This window comes from Salvelinus sp. IW2-2015, linkage group LG4q.1:29 (assembly GCF_002910315.2).
Source record: "Salvelinus sp. IW2-2015 linkage group LG4q.1:29, ASM291031v2, whole genome shotgun sequence".
NCBI lineage: Eukaryota > Metazoa > Chordata > Actinopteri > Salmoniformes > Salmonidae > Salvelinus > Salvelinus sp. IW2-2015.
In genome coordinates this window covers 24570506-24597394 of record NC_036842.1, presented here as the reverse complement: position 1 = coordinate 24597394, position 26889 = coordinate 24570506, and the positions used below count along the sequence as shown (strand labels likewise).

General features: G+C 42.2%; 1 protein-coding gene across 1 annotated transcript in view; it reads left to right on the top strand.

The window, feature by feature from the left end:
* Window positions 1–7552: 7552 nt before the first annotated feature.
* The window catches only part of LOC111961707 (voltage-dependent N-type calcium channel subunit alpha-1B-like), a 235501-nt gene continuing 216164 nt past the window's right edge, over window positions 7553–26889 (top strand). Inside the window, exons 1-2 of the mRNA XM_070442465.1 lie at window positions 7553–7668; window positions 8732–9032. Coding sequence (XP_070298566.1) covers window positions 7608–7668; window positions 8732–9032 — 362 coding nt within the window. The 5' untranslated portion in view covers window positions 7553–7607. The remainder of the gene's footprint in view (window positions 7669–8731; window positions 9033–26889) is intronic.

Below are 26889 nucleotides of genomic sequence, written 5' to 3'. Positions count from 1 at the left end.
AACAGAGCATAATGAGTACGGTGGGCGCACACCAGACAGGTTCCGGTGGATGAGGATTTTCGGAAAGAAGATTTAAGAGGACGCCTCTGAGAAACACCTGGAGACAGAAGCTTGAGACAGAAGCTTGAGGCAGATAGTGCCTCTTCGGGAAAGTATTCACACTGCTTGACTTTTTCCACATTTTGTGTTAGTCTGAATTTAAAATTGATTAAATTTAGATTTTTTTTGTCCTCTGGCCTACACCCAATATCCCATGTCAGTGGAATTATGTTTTTAGAAATGTTTACAAATTAATTAAAACTGAAAAGGTGAAATATCTTGAGTCAAGTATTCAACCACTTTGTTATTGCAAGCATAAATATGCTCAGTTGCATGTGAAGACAAACACCATTGTAAATACATATTTATTTTCCCTTTTATGCTTTTAACTATTTGCATGTCATTACAACACTGTATATAGATAGACATGACATTTGAAATGTCTTTATTCTTTTGGAACTTCTGTGAGTAATGTTTACTGTTTATTTCACCTTTATCTACTTCATTTGTTTAGGCAACGTTAACAAATGTTTCCCATGCCAATAAAGCCCTTAAAATGATGTGAAATTGAATTGAGAGGCCCAACTCGGCGGAAAATCTGTCTCCAGCAGGTGGCGTTTTTAGTTTTTCCCCGCCAAGCAAGGACCTTTTTGTATGGAGGTCAATGAAAGTGTCGAATTTGGCTTATTTGCTACGTGAGGTTTATTTGATCGAATAGAAGGGTCGTAATGCTTGAGGAGTTTGATGTGTACTGATATAAGTAGGACACGTGACAGCAAAAACACTTTATATCGGAGTTGCCTCGAGATGGCTATGCATATTCATGGTATTTTTATTTTAAAAATGTATTTTATGAGGCTAGTAGCACAGCATCTTCTCCATGGTATACAGCCGGTTGATGTCAACAACCCTCATCAAATATTCAAAACAGGATTACAATGAGATAAATCCACCAATCCAAAGAAAGGCGGGAGCTAGACAACCCGCGTGCCGTTATGTGGACAACGACTCCCATTGTTGGGGCAGAGAGAGATGTACAGTATCTTGTCAGTATATCCATAATCTTTGGATCAGTGTAGATCCGCAATAAACATATCTGGGCGGGGGGGTGATGGTTTGGAGATGACACCCTAATACAGACAGAAGCATATTTGTTCTACGAAATATACTGTAGTCCCAAAGAAATGTATTCTCCAATATTTTATTTTCTCTGTTACGATGTGTGCGCTGAACTGGCATGCATGATTGTTGATGACACTCCAATGTTCAGATGAAGGGAATTAAAGTCTATAATGCGCACCACAGCAGCGCTCAACTCGGATAGCGGTGTGTAGCCTACTTTAGCTGCTGGCAAAGTAATTCAAAGCCTATACTTTGTCACTGGATGTAACTTTCCTGTGCTACTATTTTTGCCATGTAATGTTATTAAAACAAAATCAGACAATGCACAATTATTAATGCAATCGTGGGAAAAGCAGTTTTAGCAAATGTATTTTGAAAGCAGTTTTTGCCTTTGTTTAAAAGAAGAGGGCGGTCCCAGTTTTGCATTGCTACCACGTTTAATTTTCTACTGCTTCAATTGCACGTGTGGCATTGTTTTCACAAATGCATTTTTGCAACCAGAGCTTCAAGCATGGTTTAGGCGCAGGTACTAAACAGAGCTCTTAAAAAGTGCAATATTGTCTTAAAAGGGCAATGACACACCTTGTAATTACTTTTTTCCTTCGAAGGGCAATGACACACCTTGTAATTACTTTTTTCCTTCGAATTAATAATTGTTTATCTATTCATATAATAATAATAATTAACAATAACAATCAAGATGTTGTGTCCAATTCTCCTGGGGAGGACCCCGGACCCCCTAAGCAAGGGTACTGGAATTGGCAAACTTGCTGTTTAATACTTGTAAAAAAGTATCCTCTTTCACCTAAAGGCATGATGGGCATGACTTACTTACATGAAAGGGGAGGTTAACTTAGCCCTAGACAATCGGTCTGAGATCAACTTAAGTTTCAGTCATGGGATTTATTTTGCTTTAACCCCAGCGTAGATGGGTAAAAATAGAAAAAGGCAGACATTGAATATCCCTTTGAGCATGGTAAAGTTATTCATTACACTTTATATTGTGTATTAATACACCCAGTCTCTACAAAGATACAGGCGTCCTTCCTATCCTTTGAGCATGGTGAAGTTATAAATTACACCTTGGATGGTGTATCAATACACCCAGTCATGAGAAAAATACAGGTGTACTTCCTAACTCAGTTGAGTTTAAATTGTTAGAGTTTAATGGCTGTGACAGGAGAAAACTGAAGATGGAAAAACAACATTGTAGTTACTCCACTTATACTAACCTAATTTCAGAGTGAAAAGAAGGAAGCCTGTACAGAATAAAAATATTCCAAAACATGCATCCTAAAACTGCAAATAAAATGCCAAAGAAATTAACTTCATGTCCTGAATACAAAGTGTTGTGTTTGGGGCAAATCCAACACAACACATCACTGAGTACCACTTCATATTTTCAAACATGGTGGTGGCTGCATCATGTTATGGGTATGCTTGTCATCTGCAAGGACTAAGGTGTTTTTTTTTACTATAAAAAGAAACAGAATATAGCTAAGCACAGGCAAAATCATTGAGGAAAATCTGGTTCAGTCTGCTTTCCAACAGACACTGAGAGACAAATTCACCTTTCAGCAGGACAATGGCCAAAAACACAAGGCCAAATATACACTGTAGTGGCTTACCAAGAAGAGATTGAATGTTCCAAAGTGGCATAGTTACAGTTGCTGTCGAGCAATGACAACAACCAACTTGACAGAGCTTGAAGAATTAAAAAAATAGGTGTGCAAAGCTCTTAGAGACTTACCCAGAAAGACTCACAGCTGTAATCGCTGCCAACGGTGATTCTAGTATTGACTCAGGGCTGGAATAATTTTTTGTAAATAATTTTTTCTGTATTTCATTTGCAATAAATTTGCAAACATTTCTAAAAACATGTTTTTACTTTGTCATTATAGGTATTGTGTGTCCGTTTTTAATACAGGCTGTAACACAACAAAATGTGGAATAAGTCAAGGGGTATGAATAGTTTCTGAAGGCATTGTGGCATCTGTGGCCTTTTCTGTAGTCTACATGGCGACCGAATTTAATTTATGACAATGTCACAGACACTTTTTACAGCATACGTGTCTCGGATGAAATAGCCTAAATGGCACTCTATCAAATAAAAAATGGCTTCGATGTAAATATGAATTAACATGTTAACAAACACACGATATCAAAGTAAAATGGACAATAGCCTATGGACTGAAATTAGGCTACCCACAACTGCTGTTGTGTGAGTTTCACTAAGTGGGCTAAATGTTCATGATTATTTGCGATTTAAAGTGTGTAGGCCTATTCCTCAATTTCTGACCTGATCATGGCAAAGCAGAAAATAAGAACTGCATTATCCAAGATAACGCAACTCCTGATAAACTTTGGTAGGTAGGCTTATAGGAGTCATAGGCGGCACAGCGTGTGAGATTCATGTTTGGGGAAGCTAAAATAATGTGTCCTACCATTTCTACCAATCTGCTTCAGTTATGATTTTCGTAATCGCATTATCGTGGAACAGTTTCATTTCAATAATAACGTTTCCGTTTTTCAAAATCATTGTCAAGTGGTTAATAATAAAAATCTGAATTAAAATGGTAAAAATCTAAAAGTTAAAACTCACCTAATGCGAGAGTAGTCCTACCAGCCTCTGCCATTATTGACACATTAATAGGCCTACAAGGTGAGCCATTGGCGGCTAAAGAAATGAGCACATGGAACTCAGAGATAGCCTATAGGCCCAATTGGCCAATTCAGCAGTAGGCCAATAACTTCCATTGTCAACTAAGTGAAAATACATAAACCACAAAAATAAAACTGTAGAAAATATCCTGATGAAAATTCAGGTTCTTTCAATCACATAAATCTATCTACTCAACCTGTCTGCCTCTCTTTATCTGTCTCGGCTTGAGCTATGGCTAGTGAAGTGCAACATTGTATCAAATCAATCAACCTGGTCCATCCTGAAGCTAGTTGCTAACCAGCTTGCAACATCGTATCAACTAGCCTAATCCGGGCCCTCATAGTTTCCCGTGCCAGTGAGCTCGGGACAGAAAGCTGTTTTTGCACAAGGGAAAAGTGTTCAGGCATTTTTTAAGTTTCTACTGGATATGTGGGATCATCAGAGCATAACATTTTGCTCTTTCACACCGAGGCTTGGTTATTATCGAGGGAGAGTGTTGGAAATGTTTTTTAAATACTGCGAAGAACTAGGCCTATTAGCCTAACATTCGCAATTTATGTTTTTATGTTGACATACTGTATGAGGTGAAGAAAAAAATACTGAAAAATTCAGCTTATTAGTGGTTGTGAGAAATCAGGCATCCACAAATGTGCACTTTCATACATTTGCGCGCAGCAAGCCAGGTAGCCTACATTATCGTGCTCAGGTGTGCGCAATACGTCAACATTAACAGGACAGAGAAATAAACCAGACCAGACATATGCTCACATGGAGATCTCCTAACATAAGATCATTAAAAAAAATACCAAACTCGTAGGTATGAACGATGGTATGAAATAAAGCAAAACGTGTTCCTCACAAGTGTAGTAGGTTGTGAACTTTGCAAACAATGTTTCCACTCTGAGAATGAGAACGGCAGTGGTGGAAAAAGTACCCAATTGTCATACTTTAGTAAAATTAAAGATACCTTTATAGAAAATGACTCAAGTAAAAGTGAAAGTCACCCAGTAAAATACTATTTAAGTAAAGTCTAAAAGTATTTGGTTTTAAATTGGTATCAAAAGTATTTGGTATCAAAAGTTATCAAAAGTAAATGGTATCAAAAGTAAATGTAATTGCTAAAATATACTTAACCTACAAGTTTTCTCTCTGAAAAATGTAGGTCATTGCATCTGATTGTCATAAGGTTCCATGACTTTGTCCGCACAGGGCATCTGAACAGACAAAATACATTTAGATGATTTTCATTGCATTTTGGGTGTTTTATTTAACTTTCGTACACCTGTGGTGTACCCGGTCAAAAATGACGGTTCATTAGAAATGAATGGGTGGAGACTACAATTAGTGTATAAAATGTAGTTCAGGTACAAGCCCATTCATCAGATGGACACACTTCCTCTCCCAGACCCCCACATGCATGTGTGTTTGAGCACACACACCTCACTCCCCTTCTTGGCTTCCATGGCAACCCCCACAGGAACCTTTTTTGAGGCCTTGCTCACAATTCATTCTGTGGCAGCACAATGACCAAACGATATACTGTATTTGAGGCTCTTGATTTAACAAGGAGAGAGTCCTTGTTAAACTTTGACACAAAGTAGTCTGTGATAAATAGCACAATATGTTTCATCTGAGTATTTGTTATAGTAAAAATAATCCATACATTATTCTTTTTTTACTCAAAAACGAGTTGTATGAGCTCAGGTCAATGAGGCCTACAGATCATAAATAGCAAACAGAAGTTCAAAACTTGTAATGTTCACAAGAACTTAAGATGATAAAAAGATCTAACATAACATTAGGTGATAATTTATGTATTATTATGGATTTATAATCAGCTATAATGGGGCGGTCATTTTGGACAGAGAACACAGAAATAATTAACATGAAACGAACACAACAGGAGGGTGAAGAATCAAAAGTAAAAGTACAAGTATAAATAATTTCACACTCCTTATATTAAGCAAACCAGACGGCACAATTTTCTTGTTTTTATTTATTTACGGATAGCCAACACTCAGGCATAATTTATAAACAAAGCATTTCGTTTGAGTACCGCCAGATCAGAGGCAGTAGGGATGACCAGGGATGTTTTCTTGATAAATGTGTGAATTGGACCATTTTCCTGTCCTGCTAACCATTACGAATTGTAACGAGTACTTTTGGGTGTGAGGGAAAATGTATGGATTAAAATGTACATTGTTTAGTTTAGTAATGTAGTGGAGTAAAAGTTGTTAAAAATATAAATAGTACAGTGAAGTACAGATACCTCAAAAAACGACTTAAGTACTTTACACCACTGGAGAATGATAAATGTTGTTAATACATGCATTAACTTTTGTAGGCCTAACCAAATTAGGTGATTAACGGTACATTTACTAGGCTACTGGTGACATATGTAATGGGGAATTGATAAAAAGAAACAATCAAAGGGCAAGCAATACGCACAATGAAACAATTAATGCAGCAAGAATTGGTGGGAGACAGCTGAGCGCATTCTGGAGAGATGCGCCTATATCTTCGCCACCCACCCCTCTAGTTGGGAAGCCACCAAGTCTTGAGTATAATTTGAAATGTTGAGACAAGAAGAATTCACTGTATAGCCTAGGCTACTACTCTACTTTGCGGGATAGGAGGTTGCAATATTTTTTGTCTGGCCTAGGGTGGCATATAGGCCAGGACCTGATGCTGCAACCTGGTCTCATTTTCATATTATTCTGCAGGTGAATCTGAGACACTTAATTTAGTATGATATGTTTCGTATGGTATGTATTGATTTGTGGATGTCCATCGCCCATTTCGTATGATATGTTACTAATTACAATTCGTATGATATGTTACGAATTTGCAAACTTATAATATGTTACGAATTCTAGCGAGGTGGCTAGGTGGCTAACGTTAGCTAGCTAGCTAATGTTAGCTAGGCTAGGGGTTATGGGTTAGGGTTTAGGTTAAGTTTAGGAATTAGGTTAAAGGGTTATGGTTAGGGGAAGGGTTAGTAACATGCTAAGTAGTTGTAAAGTAGCTCAAAAGTAGTAAGTAGTTAAAAAGTTGCTAATTAGTTAAAATGCTAAAGTTGTCCGTGATGAGATTTAAACTCGCAACCTTTGGGTTGCTAGGTGTTCACGTTATATGCCCACCCATTAACCCGATCCTTTTGTTTTTGCCTTAAGTAACCATCTGTCTTATGTAACCATACCAAATGTTACATATCATATTAATTTGGTGTTCCAGATTTACATTTACTACGCTATGTCTAGTCTATGAGACCAGGCTGGACGGTTGATCCCATTGAACTCAAACAGTTGTTTATCTCTCTGATATCTATGCATTCAGAGATAGGCATTGGTAGATGCCTCTGATGCTTGAACTCAAAATGTCCCCAGAAGAAACCAAGCAACGAGAACACATCAGGAAGTGACTTTGATTGTGAATCAGCAGTCCTTTTAGGTCTTATAAACTAGACGATGATTGCTTCCTTCCTGATTACAGAGAAAGAGGGAGAAAGAAGCGTTGATCATTGAATCAGAGGAGAATTTTTTCCTTCAGAACTGAAGACATTTGGGCTGATAACAAAGCTCTTAACCAGCAGAACAGGAAACAGCCTTTCCGCATTCCATGGGGGCAAAACCTTTTTGTGTCCCCAGTCCTTGTGCCACGTAGAGAAGTCCCTGTAAGCAGGCATATACACAGTAGAAGTGAAATGTTAGTTGGCTTGCTTTTGTAGCCATTTCATTTTCTTTTACCTTGGATTATAGACACAGCAGTTAGTAAGGGAGCAGTCATGGAGAGGAGGGCCCCAAACTACTCCAAATGGGCGGAAAGGCGATCCACTGTGGTTTATGGTAGGTGAGGATTCTTAAATTGCAAAGCTTCCCTCGAAGGTGCATCCATGATGGGACTTGGTTTATGGTGCTTCTTCCTTTTCTGGCTGCCTTCCTCACTCACTCCTCAACATCGCAACACTGTTATACTCCACTTGCTTTTGTGTCAGACAATGAGTCACTTTTTTTCAACCCTGTTTGTGGTTCCTTCTATTATTTATCATTAAATAAAACTTGGTTTTGTACTTCAAATAATTATTTGGACACTACAGCATGCACCTCACATTTGGCCAGTACATTGTGTGCATTCTAATTTAACCACTATTAAAGGCCCAATGCAGCAGTTTTTAAGTACCTTATTGTAATAGTTTTCTATTAAAATTGTCAAAAAGAAACAATAGCATTTTATCAAAAAACTATTCCAGAAGTAAGAATTTAGCTAGGACTGTCTGGTGGGAGTGGTCTGAGTGGATAGGGGAAAATTGAAAAATGTCCATTATTGGCAGAGATGTTTGTAACTCTCTTTGTTATTGGTTCATTAACTCATTTACCACCTGGTGATGTCATGAGGCAAGCCAAAACTTGCCCCATGACATGCAAAAAACCTGCTGATTAGAAGGTCCTGTGTAGATTGTATTTTCACCCAGCAACTATCAGGAAATAACGTTTTTTCACACTTTTACAGTGTTCATTTCATCAGCTGTTCAACAATATAATACCAAACACAATAAAAAACTAATTTTAACTGCACTGGGCCTTTAACCAATATTAGGCTAACATTGAATTCAATTGAGTAAAATGCACAAGCAGGCATAGTGGATTAGAGTTGCCTTTTATTTTGCTGGTTTGGGGCAAATTTGCATGGGATTGACTCAAATTAGTAATAGGACAGGCCAATAAAAAACAGCTACAAGACCAGATATGATGCAACAAGTATCTGTAGGCCATATCTCATAAAAACAAATAAGCTGATATTGTCTTTAAGAAACGAATAGACAGACCAAAGATAACTTCATCATCCCTGACTTGCCTAGTTAAATAAAGGTTACATTTATGATTTATTTTATTTTGTTAACCCCACAAGCAATGCGCTCTGCCACATTCGGCTCGTGGAGGATGCTGACTTTGGGCGCGGAATACAGCTCATGGGCCCAGTCTCCCGAAAGCCTTCGTCAACGACAGGCAGTGATAAGCGAGAACGCTGAAGAAATGGACAGCATCGACATTGACCCGTCATGGAGAGAGCAGCAGATGGACGTTCCTCAACAGTATGATGCCATCCTGCACCTTGACGAGAGAGCAGCTTCAGGAGGGAGTCGTGGTAATCATAACATCATTCGTACACACGAAGCCCTCAATAGCACGCCATGGTCCAAGTCTAACAGGTAAAGTTGATAGTCCCTTTGATATTTTAAGTAGAAATTCTGCATCAATATTGACATTTAAAAGCCTGTGATATTCAATGAAGTTCATTTTAATATAGACCACATAGAGAATTCAATAAATCAGATTTGTTATATTAATACAGATTTTCTGAAGTGCCAAAATTCAGCATTTTGACATGTCCCTCTGTGCACCCTCTGTTACTTCCAGGAACATTTTAACCCACGTAACCGCAACATTTCTCAAAGTTTTCACCATCATTGTAAAGTACTAGTTATTTCTGAAGATTGTTATCATGTGATTAGTGATTCATAAACAATTTTAATAATAATAATGTTGATCATTTCGTTCGTTTTAATATGGTGAAACTATTCATTTTTAAATAATAATAATTTAAAAAAACATTGAACATTAATACTTCAAATCATAGTTTAAAAGCAGTTGAGATGGTTCTACTCTTTTTTGGCAATTTTCTAGTGTTTTGTGGTGGAAAACTGAGTGAGTCGAGCATAACACATCAACCTTGATAGACAGGCTAGAAATGTTTAACAAATTCAATTGCCCCTCTGTTGCACACAACAAGCTTCCATTTCCCCTGTCACAAGGGGATTTCTGCCTGATTTAAGATGAATCATCCACCCTGTTACACCGGTCAACCCTGTTAGTTTATTTTCCACTTAATAGGCACTTTAATAGTCTTTTTTTTTACTCTCTGGGAAAACGTGTTTTTTATCAAGTTAAACATGTGCTCTTTATGACAAAATGTTAAAAATAGATTAAATAAAGTATTTGTCACCAAGGTAAACATCTCAAAAAGGAAACAAATTGATAGGACAAGTCGAACGACCCAGTAATGGTATTCTCAGGCTAGGCTAGCGCAATGACCTGAGGAATATTAACACTTTTGACAACTTTGATATGGAGGCTTTCTTCCCAGTAGCGTTTGTGCAAGGGATATTTTGTCTCTAATATCACTGAAAAGGTTACTCATTAATTTGCATTTTCATTCTGTTGCAATACATAATTACAGCCACCAGAAGGATTAAAACCTCACTCAACTCCTCTAGAAATCTACAAATCAAACACAGGCCATGAGTTATTAGGCACTATTACGCACAGGCATTTCTCAAAGTTTCTTTCTATCAACCTAAGAGGCTGTTCTGTTGGATTTATTGCAACATTGAGCTTATACCATACCATCAATAGCTCTCTTACATAGATGAGGTCAATTAAACACATTCAATAAATGTATAGCAGAGGCTGGTGGGAGGAGCTATAGGAGGATGGGCTCATTGGAATGACTGGAATGTAATTTCTGGAACGGTGTCAAACCTGTGGTTTCCATGTTTAATACCTTTCCATTTATTCCATTACGTCCTCCTATAGCTTCTCCCACCAGTCTGATGTATAGACTATGAAAACCTGAATTCCAGTGATCCTTGAGGATAGTAAGTGACAGTGATGCCAAGCCGGCACAGAGGGAGATAAGCTCCTAAACCAGGGGGCATCCAAGCAGCTCAAACAGGGTCGTTGGCTCAGGGGGACAGACCGACCATGGTCGCACAGAAAGACCCGCCAGGCCACTGCCATCCCACCCACAGTCCCTAGTTGGGAAACACAGGACGACTTCCTAGGGAATATCTTCAGCAGTGAGCTGGTGGGGGATCCTCATCTCCATTCAGTCTGATGTGAGTCAGTGATAAATAGCTGAAAATCTACATGCTCTCTGCTCTGTGAGCTTTAGACGACTCCTCTGCATTTACCCCATTTGACACAGAGCCGCTTAGATATCTATTTCCACTGCAAAGGCCCATGCTCCAGACATTGAATTAAAAAAATTACGTGCATGATGCAACCAATCTTTAAGCATGTGATCTTGGTTAACCACAGACACATGTCTGATACCTCCTTATGATTTCGATCAAATCCATTGGATACACAGATTAGCTCTATAGACAATGTGATTTTATGAATAGCTGAATATAGAATGTGGAGTATTTTTTTAATCACAAGATCTACCAGTCTAGTATCTCCTCACATCTACACCACAACACAATAATAACATTACAGTAACACAGTTACAATGCATTTATTTTCTTATAGAGTAAACATGTTCTTTTAGAGTAAACACACCATTTTTACACTTAACCAGTACATCACTTGTTCCCTTTTACCTCACCACAGTCAGACATTTTCAGTGGTGCTCTTTTAACCCTGTGAGGTCTGTCTTTTGAATGTCTAGTGGCACTGTGATGCCCTGGTCAGGAGCCTGAGTAACAGTGGGTTGTGTTTCAAAGCCTGTACTGTTCTCAGCCTCCAGTGTTGTCCTGCTCAGTGAGTGTTTCACCTGTGTCATTGATTCTGTACTTTTTCCACATGTCTTGTTCCTTGTGTAGCGTGCTCCATTAGAGACTTTTGCTTCCAACGTTGTGTGGTGTAGCGTTGAATGGCATTGTGAACTTATTCACCTTTTCTTGCCACAGCCACTTTGGAGTACTGTGCTCGTGTAACAGTTGTTAAAATACTTTGTGAATTTCACCAGGTTCATATATTATTATAAACTGGGTCGGTCGAGCCCTGAATGATGATCAGACCATATACCAGGGGTATGACAAAACATGTATTTTTACTGCTCTAATTACATTGGTAAGCAGTTTATAATAGCAATAAGGCACCTTGAGGGTTAATAGAATATGGTCAATATACCACAGCTAAGGGCTGTATCCAGGCAATCTGCATTGCCTCATGCAAAAGAGCAGTGGTATGTTGGCCATATACTGTACACCACACTCCCTTGGGCCTTATTGCTTATAAACTGGGTGGTTCGAGCCCTGCATGCTGATTGGCTGACAGCCATGGTATGGGTATGACAAAACATTTATTTTTAGTGCTCTAATTATGTTGGTAACCAGTTTATAATAGCAAAAAGGCACCTCTGTTTGTGGTATATATGATGTGTGATGCGTGTTCCGCCGAGAACTAGGTATACAACTACACATTCACTCGCTATTGGGGAATAAGCTTTACAATTCTCAAAATGTCCACTTGTAACAGCATTACATACCTCTCTCAGTTCGGGGTCTTTGGCTGAGGCTTCCTCTATCTCTCTGGTAGTCAGTGCTTAGGGTGTAGAGCTCACTGCTAAAACCCTCACATACTGATCTGATCTGTGTGAGTGTTTTTCCGGCTGTGCGGTCACTCTCAGCAGGCAGCTTCTCACCTCTGAGGCGTTCTCTGGCTGCCTGGCCTCCATCACAGCTCGCACTCCCTCTGCTGTCGGTCTGATGCCTTTGGACTCATCTACTGTTGGGTTAGGATAACATTCCCTAACAATAGCCTGGTTTGCTTGTCTCATGTCTAAGCATGTTCTCATCTCATCATTTGCGTTTGGTACAATAATGACCACACCACTGTGTTTACCCATGGGGTAGGGCCATTAACAGGTTCTATGTCCATGTCCAAAAGTTTCTCTACATTTTGGTCTACCTTCTGCCTGAGGATGAATGGTAGGCGCCTAAGCGGCTGGACCACTACTGGTTTCACGTTTGGGTCAATGTGCTGACTGATCCGTTTAATTGTAAGTTTTCCCACTCCCTGGAACACTTGTGAGTACTGCTGTTGTAGTTAGTGCTTGGTGTGAAATAAAAAATAAAAAAGTAAAACATTTCACTGTTGCGACATCAGTACCTATTCTCAGAACCCCCAGTTTCATGTCTGGCTCTTTGCCCAGGAGTGGTTCTCCATTTCCTTTGATTACAATGAACTCTGCTTGATCAGCCCCCTCCTCTACTCCCTGTTCACCCATGTCTGCGTGGCCACGCACGCCTCCAACTCAATCATCAAGTTTGCAGACGACACAACAGTAGTAGGCCAGATTACCAACAATGACGAGACAGCCTACAGGGAGGAGGTGAGGGCCCTGGTGGAGTGGTGACAGGTAAATAACCTCTCCCTCAACATCAACAAAACAAAGGAGCTGATTGTGGACTTCAGAAGACAGCAGAGGGAGCACGCCCCTATCCACATCGACGGGACCGCAGTGGAGAAGATGGAAAGCTTCAAGTGTCTCGCCGTACACATCACTGACAATCTGAAATGGTCCACCCACACAGGCAGTGTGGTGAAGAAGGCGCAACAGTGTCTCTTCAACCTCAGGAGGCTGACAAAATTTGGCTTGGCCCCTAAGACCCTCAGAAACTTTTACAGATGCACAATTGAGAGCATCCTGTCGGGCTGTATCAGAAGGTGGTGCGGTCTGCCCAATGCATCAACGGGGGGCACACTGCCTGCCCTCCAGGACACCTACAGCACCAGATGTCACAGGAAGGCCAAAAAGATCATTAAGGACATCAACCAGCCGGGCCACAGCCTGTTCACCTACTATCATCCAGAAGGCGAGGTCAGTACATGTGTATCAAAGTTGGAACCGAGAGACTGAAAAACATCTTCTATCTCAAGACCATCAGACTGTTAAAATAGCCATCACTAGCCGGCTAATACCCGGTTACTCAACCCTACACCTTAAAGGCTTCTGCCCTATATACATAGTCATGGAATCACTGGCCACTTTAATAATGTTTACATACTGCTTTACTCCTCTCATATGTACAGTACTAGTCAAAAGTTTGGACACACCTACTCATTCAAGGGTTTTTCTTTATTTTTACTATGTTCTATAAGACATCAAAACTATTAAATAACACACATGGAATCATGTAGTGACCAAAACAGTGTTAAATAAATGTAATATTTTATATTCCTCAAAGTAGCCACCCTTTGCCTTGATGACAGCTTTGCACACCCTTGGCATTCTCTCAACCAGCTTCACCTGAAATGCTTTTCCAACAGTCTTGAAGGAGTTCCCACACATGCTGAGCACTTGTTGGATGCTTTTCCTTCACTCTGCAGTACAACACATCCCAAACCATCTCAATTGGGTTGAGGTCGGGTGATTATGGAGGCCAGGTCATCTGATGGAGCACTCCATCACTCTCCTTCTTGGTCAAATAGCCCTTACACAACCTGGAGGTGTGTTGGGTCATTGACCTGTTGAAAAACAAATGATAGTCCCACTAAGAGTAAACCAGATGGGATGGTGTATCGCTGCAGAATGCTGTGGTAGCCATGCTGGTTAAGTGTGCCTTGAATTCTAAACAAATCACTGGCAGGGTCACCAGAAAAGCACCCCCAAACCATCACACCTCCTCCTCCATACCTCATGATGGGAACCACACATACAGAGAGCATCCACAACTATCTACAACTAAAAGCAAACATAACATATTTGATATCTAACTAGCTAGCAAGATAGCTACATTAGCTTCTGTATGTCTTGCCTTTTCAGCAGGTCGGTTTTGAATAGTTTAGCTACTCTCCACTTTGTGAATGCAAATACGAGGTTCAGTCTCGACCTTAGTCTTGGCCCGGGCTCTATCTATAGAGCCAGATAGCTGCCAAAAGGTTGAACGTACGTATCATTAGGATCGTAAGAAAAGCCATGTGTGAAACATGAAACAAACGTTAAATTTAATCTGTGAACATACAAACACAATGTTACGATTACGGACTAACATTTAGGCTTGAACAAATCTAGTGTTGCAATTCTGACATACAATAATACCTTTCAGAGTTTTGGCAGTTTCATCTCACCAACAAACAAACATAAAAAACGTACACCAAACTGCCTGTGAGAAGTGCTACGCGAACAAGCATAACACAGTATAAAAAAAAGTAAATCAGGGAAACCAGAAAGAGGTATCCCGCACATTTTCAAGTTAAGTCTCTATTACTCAGTTGAGTTTACTTCACATTTAGGTAGCTAATGTAATGGATTTGTTTGCCAGAGCAAGTCTAGATAGCACTAGCTGTTATGCTGGTGAATGAGGACCCAAAAGCGACGTAATAGAAACAGAGTCTTTATTCCAGTCTTAAACAAACAATAATTCTCCTGGATATTATCCTAGGTAAATCCAAAACAGGAAACTGAAATCCTCTCGTCAGTAGAGAGGAACGACTGGAGACGCGACCACAGACTGCAGGTCGCTTCAGGAAGGCACAGGCCGTAGCTGACATAGACACCTGCTCACACGCAGCATCTGAAGAAGGCAAAAACACGACAGGGCGGAACAAGGACACAGRRCAGCAAACATCAAACAAGAATCCGACAAGGACAGAAGCGGAAAACAGAGGGAGAAATAGGDACTCCAATCAGAGGGCAAAACAGGGGACAGGTGTGAAAGAGCAAATGAGGCAGTTAGGAGAATGAGAAACAGCTGGGAGCAGGAACGGAACGATAGAGAGAGAGAGGGAGAGAGGGAGGGGGAGAGAGAGGGATAGAAAGAGGGAAAGAACCCAACAAGACCAGCAGAGGGAAGCACAGGGACAAGACATGACGATCAATGACAAAACATGACACTAGCTGTATATTGCCTACAACAGTGACATTTCAGTCCGCTAGGTGTATCTGTATAGCATGGGCATATCTCTGGGTGATGTGGACATCCCCATGCATGCACCTGCATCAAAATATGACTAATTCAATATTGCACCATCCCATTCTCTGGGCTCTGTCTGCAATCAAAACCTGTAGTATCTACCAGGAATAATGAAACATCTATTATTATTCTATTAATAATGTATGACCCCTGGAGTCTTTGACACTCAAAATAATTTTGTATAGACTATTTTGACATTTATTTCATCACTCAAAATCTTGCCAAAGCATATTCTGTATGAGTTAATATGAATTAAAAATAATTTGACATGATTTATATGAATAGGGTCATGAACATTTGGACTTTGAAATTAACATGGGAGTGTAACGACAGTCATATTCGTTCTCCTCCTCAGACGAGGAGGAGCATGGGTCGGACCAACACGCAGCGAGGTATGTAGACATAAATGATATTTATTTAAAGACGAACACGAACACGAAAAACACTTGGAAAATTACAAAATAACAAAACGACGTAGACAGACCTGAACATGGAACTTACATAACTACACGAACAGGAACAGACTACATCAAACGAGCGAACAACCGAAACAGTCCCGTGTGGTGCGCAGACACAGACACGGAAGACAATCACCCACAAACAAACAGTGAGAACAGCCTACCTTAAATATGGTTCTCAATCAGAGGAACGTCAAACACCTGCCTCTAATTGAGAACCATATCAGGCACATTAAACCCAACATAGAAACACATAACATAGAAATGCCCACCCACACTCACGCCCTGACCGACTAACACATACAAAACAACAGAAAACAGGTCAGGAACGTGACAGGGAGAGGTTAAACATAGGCTACATAAGCTTATTCCCACACTCTTAGGTAGTCTCCGTATAGGCTTTTCCTCCATCGCAACACTGCTGCCCAGTTGAAGAGCTTGTGATCTCCATGTAGCACCACACGCCTTCGGAAAAGCACCCCTCGGCCTCAGAAGATGCCCCTCTGGAGGCATGCAGCCATAGAGTCATTATACTCTAATATAGGCCTATTTGTCTACTAGCCAAATAAAAGTGCAGAGCATGCATGATGCGTGAAACTCATCATTCCAACATATTTGAACATTTAATTCATCCTTCATTCAGTATGTCATCCATTCTGTAATTTGTCTGAGTTGCAATAGAACAGTCTTATCTGTTTGTTTATTGAAATTAATGTGTGCATTCAAAATTATCTACAGTCTCCAAAGTTCTTTTGCCTATAACTTTAATAATTCAATGTTTTATTTAGGCCTATTCATGCAGTGACTGATAAGGAAAACAGTACTGGCAATAAGAATAGGCTATAGAAGGCTTAATCAAGCTAGCCGTCTTGATTACTTCCTGGTCTCATTCTTGCTGGTATCAAACATTTTAAAAAGTATCTATAGGAGACCGAATGCGATCGGACCACCATCTAATTGGCCTCCATATAACTCTTACAGAATTTCCATGTGGACAGGGAAATTGGAAATTGTATCAAAGCCTATTGGATGACACTTTGTTCTTAAATAAGAAAAGAATAGGTCTCCCCCATGAGACCCTCTCCGGGATACCGTCTTCTGGACTCCGGGTCTTGCTGTATCCTGTGAGGAACAAAAACTAAACTCCCTCCTTTTACCTCTGGAACCGTCCCCAACTATACGGGAGTAACATTTCTTCCCCCAGTTCCTCCTCCCGTGTGCTGCAATTCTGGCAGCTTTATGGGACCCGTCCAACTGGTGAGCAATCAGCCCTTGATTACTCACCAACCACAATCAGCCCCAATTAGTCCTGGCCGGAGAGCTCGTCGAGACCTGGCACGTCCAGCAGAGGGAGCCATCGCCTTGTGATGTATATCGCCTCGACGAGTCTCCCCTTGGTGGCTGACCTGCTGTACGCCACCCCACCCACCTCCCCCCTCCCTTAGCTCTGTTGGAGAGGGGACTGTCATCAGTGCGACGCATGTCTCCCTTCTCGATAGGGCATCCGCGTTTCCATGTTTCGCCCCTGACCTGTGCACAACAGGAAAAGAGAAGCGTTGAAGGGACAAGAACCACCTGGTGACCCGATCGTTTTTGTCCCTTCCCCTGGCCATACAGACCAGGGGAGCATGGTCAGTGAACAGGGTGAAGTGGGTACCTAACAGGTAATACTTGAGAGTGTCTAGCACCCACTTCACCGCTAGACACTCTTTCTCAACAATAGAGTACTTTTTCTCTATGGGTATCAGCTTTCCGCTTATGTACATGATGGGGTGCTCCTCCCCATTGTGTATCTGGGACAGAACGGCCCCTAGTCCCGTGTCAAATGCATCCGTCTGGACCAACATTGGCACCTGGAAATCGGGCGTTACGAGAATCGGATGGGAGCACAGCGCTTCCTTCAGGCGCCTGAACGCCGCTTCTGTCTCGTCCGTCCATTTCACTGTTTTCGGGAGGCGGGCCCTGGTTAGAATGGTGAGGGGGGAAGCTATAGCCGCAAAGTTGGGGATAAACCGGATATAGTATCCTGCCAGTCCCAGGAAGGACTTGACCTGTGTCTTGGTGCGTGGAACGGGCCAGTCACGTATCGCGTGAACCTTCCTCTCCTGGGTCCTGACCATAACACGGCCAAGGTTGTCCTCTCGTGCCACATCTTCAACAGGCTCAAGTGGTAAATCTGTTGGGGTTTCCGTCTCCCCGGCTGCCGTACGTGGTAATTGACAGGTCCCAGCTTCTCTATCACCTCGTATGGCCCCCATGTTGCCAGGAACTTACTTTCGGCCGTGGGGATTAAGACCAACACTCTGTCTCCCACCTGGAATTCTCTGGGCTGGGTTCCCCGGTTGTAGACCTGGGCTTGGGCGCGTTGGGCCTTCTCCATATGTTCCCTTACCACTGGCCATATGGCTGTCATCCGCTCCCTCGTCGTCTCCACGTGCTCTACCACGCTGCGTAAGGGGGTCGGTTGAGCTTCCCACACCTCCTTGGCGAGGTCCAGTAGGCTGCGTGGCCTCCTCCCGTAGAGGAGTTCAAAAGGGGAAAAACCAGTGGAGGACTGGGGTACTTCTCGGATTGAGAACATTAGGTGGGGTAGTAGCTGGTCTCAGTTCCTCCTGTCCTGCTCGATGACCTTCCGCAGCATTTGTATGAGAGTTTTATTGAACCGCTCGACGAGCCCATCCGTCTGCGGGTGAAAGACAGAGGTCCAGATCTGCTTGATCTGCAGGAGAGCACACAGATCTTTCATTAGGCAGGACATAAACTCAGTACCTTGGTGTGTCAGGATCTTGTTCCGGATGCCCACCCGGCTAAAGAGGTGGAACAGCTCTCGGGCGATTCCTTTGGATACTGCCGCCCGTAGGGGAATGGCCTCGGGATACCGGGTGGCATAATCTACTATTACCAAGATGTACCGGTGTCCTCGTGCTGTTTTTACCAGGGGTCCCACTATGTCCATGGCGATACGTACAAAGGGCACTCGATGATCGGTAGGGGGACCCGTGTGTTTCCGAAGTGTGCTTTTAGGGCAGTGATTTAACACTCCGGGCAGCTGCGACAATAGTCTTCCACGGCCCTCCTCATCCTGGGCCAGTGTAACCGGGTGGCGATCCGTTCCCGGGTCTTCTCCATTCCCAGGTGCACCCCCAACATGTGGGTGTGGGCCAGCTGAAGAATGCTTCCCACGTACCGTCGGGGCAGCAACAATACCTCTCGAAGTTCCCCCTGTTGGCGCGACACCTGATACAAAAGGTTATTCTTGATTTGGAAATGGGGGTATTGCCAGTCACTCACCCCCAGAAGTAGCTGTCCATCCACCGCTATCACTTGGGCTGCGGCAGCTTTCAAGTTCGGATCCTCCCACTGGGCAGTCCCGAATTGTCCCCTCAGTTCGCCCCCAGTGGGTGTCTCGACTGGACCCTCGAAATCGAAGAGGGGGAGGCTGGGCTCCTCCTCCAGTGGTTCCCCAGGGGGGTTGGGTTCCGGCGCCCCCTCCGATTCCGGACCCGTAGATACAGGTTGGTCAAACGTTTGCTTCCGGGCCACACAGGCGATGGGTCGTCCTCACTCTCATCTTCGGCCGGCTCATACCTTTTTCCTCAGCTCGTGCCCCCACAGGGCTGCAAACAGCGGACAATCTCGTCCCACTAGGAGAGGTACCGGCAACTCTGGTATGGCACCCACCATCATCTGGCAGCTGCCTTGTGGCGTCACAATGTTGGCCCATACGGTTGGATACTGCTTTGTCACCGTGAACACAGGAAATGGACATCTCCCTACCACGTTCGGTCTCCTGGTTCACCAGGCTCGTGGTTACGAGCGTAACCATACTCCCGGAGTCTAATAGAGCTTCCGTGTCATGTCCGTCAACTTTCACTGGGACCATGGGTACAGTTGATTCGTGGTGTGCCCAACAGGAGGTGACGTAGTTCACTGCGTGACCCACCTCGCCTCTGGGGCTTGCTGATGGCATCGACTCCTCTCGAGCCAGGCAATTCCAGGCAATGTGCCCCCGGGCGCCACACTCAAAACACCTCCTTTGGTCTCCATCTACCTGGGGTCGTCGGTGGCGGGTCGGCCCTACCCCAGTCGTCTCTCCACGTGTTTGCGGTCCTTTGGCCCTGCTGACTGTTGGTTCGGGGTACACAGCAGGGGGGCTGTCCTTCAGTCCCTGACTTGCCCCGGCTCCCACTCAGCAGGGCCTGAGTGTTCTGATGCGTCTCAATTGCTTCCAGGAGGCCCTCCAAGGTCTGGGGCCCGCATAGACTCGCTGCCCTCTTCATGTCATGGGGCAACGCCCGTAAGAAGCGATCCAGGACCACTTTGTCTAGGATGGAGAAGGTGGATACGTCGGTTAGGAGCCATGCCCTGGTGACGCGCAGTAGGTCGCTCATCTGGGCTCGGGGGATGCATCGGCTATGACCTTCAGTTGTGGAACAGTTGAGCCCGATGGGCCAGGCTGTACCAGCAGCGGCTGAGTATCTCCCGTTTGAGTCCGTCGTAGTTAGCTGCCTGTTCGTCGTTCAGGTCCCAATACGCCTTTTGGGCATTCCCAGAGAGGAAAGGGCCAACAGACGTGCCCACTTTGGCCTTGGCCATCCTTCCCGTAGTGCTGTCCGTTTAAACGTACAGAGGTATGTTTCGATGTCATCGTCTTCCGTTAGCTTGATTGATGTGATTCAGTAGACGCTCCTCATTGTATCTTCGTGATTTCCTCAACGAGGCGGACGTTTTGTAGTCGCTGTTCCTCCAGCGTTTGTTCCTGAACCACCAGTTGTGCTTGTTGTGCCCGAACAAACTGAGCTATAAACTCGTCCATGCTGATGCTACATAAACGTCAACCCTGATCTGACCATGTTATCAGAATGCCTGCATTCTCCACCACTTGTGGCAGACCAGGAGGTTTTGTAAAAACGTTTACACAGATCAGACACGGACAGAGTAGGATTAGCTCGGTTTCAAGGGTGTTTATTTGAATAACAAACCAAAATAAAAGAATAGGTCTCCCCCATGAGACCCTCTCCGGGATACCGTCTTCTGGGATCCAGTTCTTGCTCTATCCTGCGGGGAACAAAAACTGAACTCCCTCGTTTTACCTCTGGAACTGTCCCCAACTATACGGGAGTAACATTTCTTCCCCCAGTCCCTCCTCCCGTGTGCTGCCCTTCTGGCAGCTTTATGGGACCCGTCCAACTGGTGAGTAATCAGCCCTTGATTACTCACCAACCACAATGCCGGAGAGCCCGTCGAGACCTGGACCATCCAGCAGAGGGAGCCATCGTCTCGTGATGTATACTCCGTCTGTCACCAGGCCTCGACGAGTCTCCCCCTGGTGGCTGACCTGCTGTACGCCACAGTACTTTTATCAAATCAAAATGTATTGGTCACATACAGTAGATGGTAATGGAAACTGTACTATAGAGACACAGAATAGGTTAGAGGAAAAACGAATGGGAGGCACTTATTCAAGAATGATCAAGTGTCAGTATGTCATACATTCTTGAAAAAAGAAAGCGAATTGGATGGAAAACTGTGCAAAAATGAACAACATTTTTCTTGAATCTTCAACATAGAAATGCTAAGAAAAATTTGTTACAGAAACTCGATACAAATAATGGAGTCATCCATGACTAACCAAATTATATTACGAAAGAGGAAGCAAAATATTTTAAGCATATGCTTTCTTTTCAGTCTCCTCCATTTCAACCGAATGATGTTAACTGTAAGGATTTCTTTCCTAATAATAATAATAATAATGTCAAATGAACACATTTACAGAAAGACCTGTGTGAAGGCCAACTTACAGAAGAGGTACTTTGAGGCAATTAAATGTTTTTGTCTGGAAAAACACCAGGACTTGATGGTATACCAGTAGAGGTATACCAGACCTTTTTTGATGTACTCAAAGATCCATTATTAGCATGTTTTAATTACTACCATAAAAATTTTAGACTTTCAGGTACTCTACAAGAAGGTCTGATTTCATTACTACTAAAACAGGACCCAGGTGGTAAGTATAAAGATCCAGTCCATTTAAAAAACTGGAGGCCTCTTACACTTCAATGTTGTGATGCGAAAATCCTGGCGAAATGCATAGCACATAGAATAAAAAAGGTTTTACCAGATATTGTTCATCCTGATCAGACAGGTTTTTTACATGGACGATATATTGGAGATAATATACGACAATTACTTGAAACAATTGTACATTATGAAACATCAAAGATATCAGGCCTGGTCCCCCTAGCAGATTTTGAAAAGGTGTTTCATAAAGTACAACTAGAATGTACAGTGGGGAGAACAAGTATTTGATACACTGCCGATTTTGCAGGTTTTCCTATTTACAAAGCATGTAGAGGTCTGTAATTTTTTTATCATAGGTACACTTCAACTGTGAGAGACGGAATCTAAAACAAAAATCCAGAAAATCACATTGCTATTGATTTTTAAGTAATTAATTTGCATTTTATTGCATGACATAAGTATTTGATCACTACCAACCAGTAAGAATTCCGGCTCTCACGGGCCTGTTAGTTTTTCTTTAAGAAGCCCTCCTGTTCTCCACTCATTACCTGTATTAACTGCACCTGTTTGAACTCGTTACCTGTATAAAAGACACCTGTCACACACTCAATCAAACAGACTCCAACCTCTCCACAATGGCCAAGACCAGAGAGCTGTGTAAGGACATCAGGGTTAAAATTGTAGACCTGCACAAGGCTGGGATGGGCTACAGGACAATAGGCAAACGGCTTGGTGAGAAGGCAACAACTGTTGGCGCAATTATTAGAAAATGAAGAAGTTCAAGATGACGGTCAATCACCCTCGGTCTGGGGCTCCATGCAAGATCTCACCTCGTGGGGCATCAATGATCATGAGGAAATGGAGGATCAGCCCAGAACACATGGCAGGACCTGGCCAATGACCTGAAGAGAGCTGGGACCACAGTCTCAAAGAAAACCATTAGTAACACACTACGCCGTCATGGATTAAAATCCTGCAGCGCACGCAAGGTCCCCCTGCTCAAGCCAGCCATGTCCAGGCCCGTCTGAAGTTTGCCAATGACCATCTGGATGATCCAGAGGAGGAATGGGAGAAGGTCATGTGGTCTGATGAGACAAAAATAGAGCTTTTTGGTCTAAACTCCACTCGCCTGTTTGGAGGAAGAAGAAGGATGAGTACAACCCCAAGAAACACCATCCCAACCGTGAAGCATGGAGGTGGAAACATCATTCTTGGGGATGGTTTTCTGCAAAGGGGACAGGACGACTGCACCGTATTGATGGGAGGATGGATGGGGCCATGTATCGAGAGATCTTGGCCAACAACCTCGTTCCCTCAGTAAGAGCATTGAAGATGGGTCATGGCTGGGTCTTCCAGCATGACAACGACCCGAAACACACAGCCAGGGCAACTAAGGTGGCTCCGTAAGAAGCATCTCAAGGTCCTGGAGTGGCCTAGCCAGTCTCCAGACTTGAACCAATAGATCATCTTTGGAGGGAGCTGAAAGTCCGTATTGCCAGCGACAGCCCCGAAACCTGAAGGATCTGGAGAAGGTCTGAATGGAGGAGTGGGCCAAAATCCCTGCTGCAGTGTGTGCAAACCTGGTCAAGAACTACAGGAAACGTTATGATCTCTGTAATTGCAAACAAAGGTTTCTGTACCAAATATTAAGTTCTGCTTTTCTGATGTATCAAATACTTGTGTCATGCAATAAAATGCAAATGAATTACTTAAAAATCATACAATGTGATTTTCTGGATGTTTGTTTTAGATCCGTCTCTCACAGTTGAAGTGTACCTATGATAAAAATTACAGACCTCTACGTGCTTTGTAAGTAGGAAAACCTGCAAAATCGGCAGTGTATCAAATACTTGTTCTCCCCACTGTATATATAAATGCCTGGATTACTTTAATTTCGGTGAATCTCTTATACAATGGCTGAAAGTTATGCACAGCAACCCCAGATGTAAAATAGTAAATAATGGTTACTTTTCAGAAAGTATTGAGCTTTTAAGAGGAGTAAAACAAGGCTGTCCATTGTCTCCATATCTATTTATTATGGCCATTGAAATGCTTGCTATTAAAATTAGATCCAACAAGAACATCAAGGGGTTAGAAATCCAGTTGTTAAAAACAAAAGTGTCAATGTATGCAGATGACTCAAGTTTTTTCTTAAGTACGCAATCTGGATCCCTGTACAGTCTCATTGAAGATCTTGACCACATTTCTAGCCTCTCTGTACCATATTAAGTATTGGATCGTTAAAAGACACAGTGTTTACACTACCTTGTAGTTTACCAATAAAATGGGTGAATGGTGAAGTAGACATACTTGGAATGTTGACAGATGCGCCATAGAGGTTGCAAAATAAATGGGAAGAGATTTTCGATGTAACGATTCCATGGTATATATAATATATATATATATATATATGGGGCATACAACAATTCTGGTATTGCAACTATGTAGCTTGTTTCTGGGCACAGGTTCAAGAATGGTTGAAAAACAAATCACAACATTCACTTAAAATGTACCTTACAAATAGCAGCATTGGGCGAATTGGAAAGCCATAGTCAGTCGATAAATTATATAATAATACTCGTAGGAAAGGTGTTCATCTTTCGCTCACAATCTGTGGATACTATACGATTAGAAATGTTCAAAATGTATGTCAATCACCACAGCACAATTGAAAAATATATGGCACATGGAAACCAAATGAGGGGGGTCTATGGTGACAGGTGGGATAGGCTGAGAGTGGCTGAGGGGTGGGATTAAAGAGCTTATGTTTGGTAATGTATTATTGTTATGTGAATGCTTTATATAAAAGTACCATGTATGTAAAATATATGTATATATGTGTCAGAAAAGCTGTAAAAAATCTAAAAATATAGTTGTCCTCCGTAGAGTTGGGGTGGTGGATGGGTTAATAAAAAATATAAACAATTATAGGCTATAGATAGTCTTGACCATTTGGGACCCCTTGGCTATTTCACTCGTGACAGGTTATAGCCAAGACTTAATCAATATTTTGTTTTGTCTCATTTATTGATATGAATATAGCCTCTGCGTGATGGGATTGTGCAACGCAAATGGCTATAACAAGCCTACATACAGAGTGGAATTCACGAATACAACAGTCAAAATGCCTAATATAAGGCCTACAGTTCATGCTCCTAAATACTGGAAAAGTGTGATTCATTAGGTTACATGATCACCACAGCCCCACGCGACTATAAAAATAAATTATGCAATTATATAGCCATTAAATAACACACAACAGCATGGCATATTTAGATAGTGGAATAGGCCTAGCCTAAATCAGATTTACTTTCTATTTTGCAGCTCAGACCTTTATTCTAGACAAGGCTCTTCTGTGTCTTTATAGAATCATTCTCACAAAAGTAATTTGCTGAAGGCCCAAGCCTATACTACGTCATCTACTGGTATAACGTCTTTATCGAATGCCATTCTAAAATAAGCTCTTGACTTTTATTTTGATCATTAAAACGGAAGATGCAAAGCAACTCTATCATCTGGCCTAGAAGTTGCTTGATTGACTAGCTAACTTCGACTAGCTAAGTTTGTTTCATGTCCTTTGCAGATGCCACATTCCTGACAAAAGTTTGTACATATAAAAAAGATCTGTAACTGAGTAAAGCGAGACGTAAGTAAGAATTAAACGATTATATTTTGATTCATAGTCTTAACATATGGTTTGTACGTTTACGTATCTATTTTAACGGTTACTTTTCATGTTTCACGCATGGCTTTTCTTACAATCCTAACAATTTATGTATGGATTTTCTTACGAGCTTAATGATACATACGTTCAAACATTTGGCAGCTATCTGGCTCATATCTATCGTTTTCCCCCGTTGGCCATCCAGTTCCCATTTCTTTGGGTTAGATAGGGTCCGAGCTGCTTGGTCAGGTTGTGTGATACCCTTATCTGCTAAATGGGCATCGACATTCCATTCATATCCATTCAAATCTGTCTGAGCTGGCACTGCCTCCAGAAACTGGCCATTCATTGTGCAGCTGTAAATATGGCTGCAAACTCGGACCAGACAGGGAAATTGAATACAGAGGTTCAGGCAGACTGGAGGTGCGATTTTGTAATGTTTGAATCACACTGGATGACCTCTGGTGACTTATTAGTGCTTTTGAACATAAACAAATAATAAAACAATTTACATATTGCAGCTTTAACGGTCATTGACATGGCTGACATCGGCTCCTCAATTCTCTCAGACTGAGAAAATAGTTCCAACATGCGGGCTAGCGTTAGCTTTGCGCCTTCCTCCAGTAACTTTGTGCATAGTCTAAAGTAGGCTACATTTGCTAAGAATAGCATTCCTGATCTGATTCTCAGTATCACCGGAAAAATCTGTCTCTTGCACCCTGCCTAAGGCGAGTGCTAAATAGTTGTACAGTCTCTCCTTCCCTTTGTGCAATTTTCTGAAATGTTATGCAGGCAAATGCTGTGTTAACTTGTGGAATGAAGAAGATTCAATGCTCTGATCGCAGCTCCATAATCCGCATCATCCGGTCCAGAAAAAGTAGAGCTCTCCTGCCTTGACAGTTGCACACAATGTGGACCTTTTCTGTAATCAGTAGTGCCACAAAAGCCTACAAGGGGCACTCTTTTCAGGCCACTTAGATACAATGATTTTCACTTCAAGTAGTGACGTCATACATCAAGGATGCCCACTGGTGTCAAACCCAGTAAACTACATGACAGTATGATTTTATATGTTTAGCGCGTTTAGCCTACCAACAAATCCTAACTTATTATACATGTTTCATGTAGGCTTAATGTTTCATCGAATACATTATTAAACACAAATTAAATACAGGCTCTTTGTGCGTCCTTAGTAAATAATTATTAGAAACTCTCTGTCACT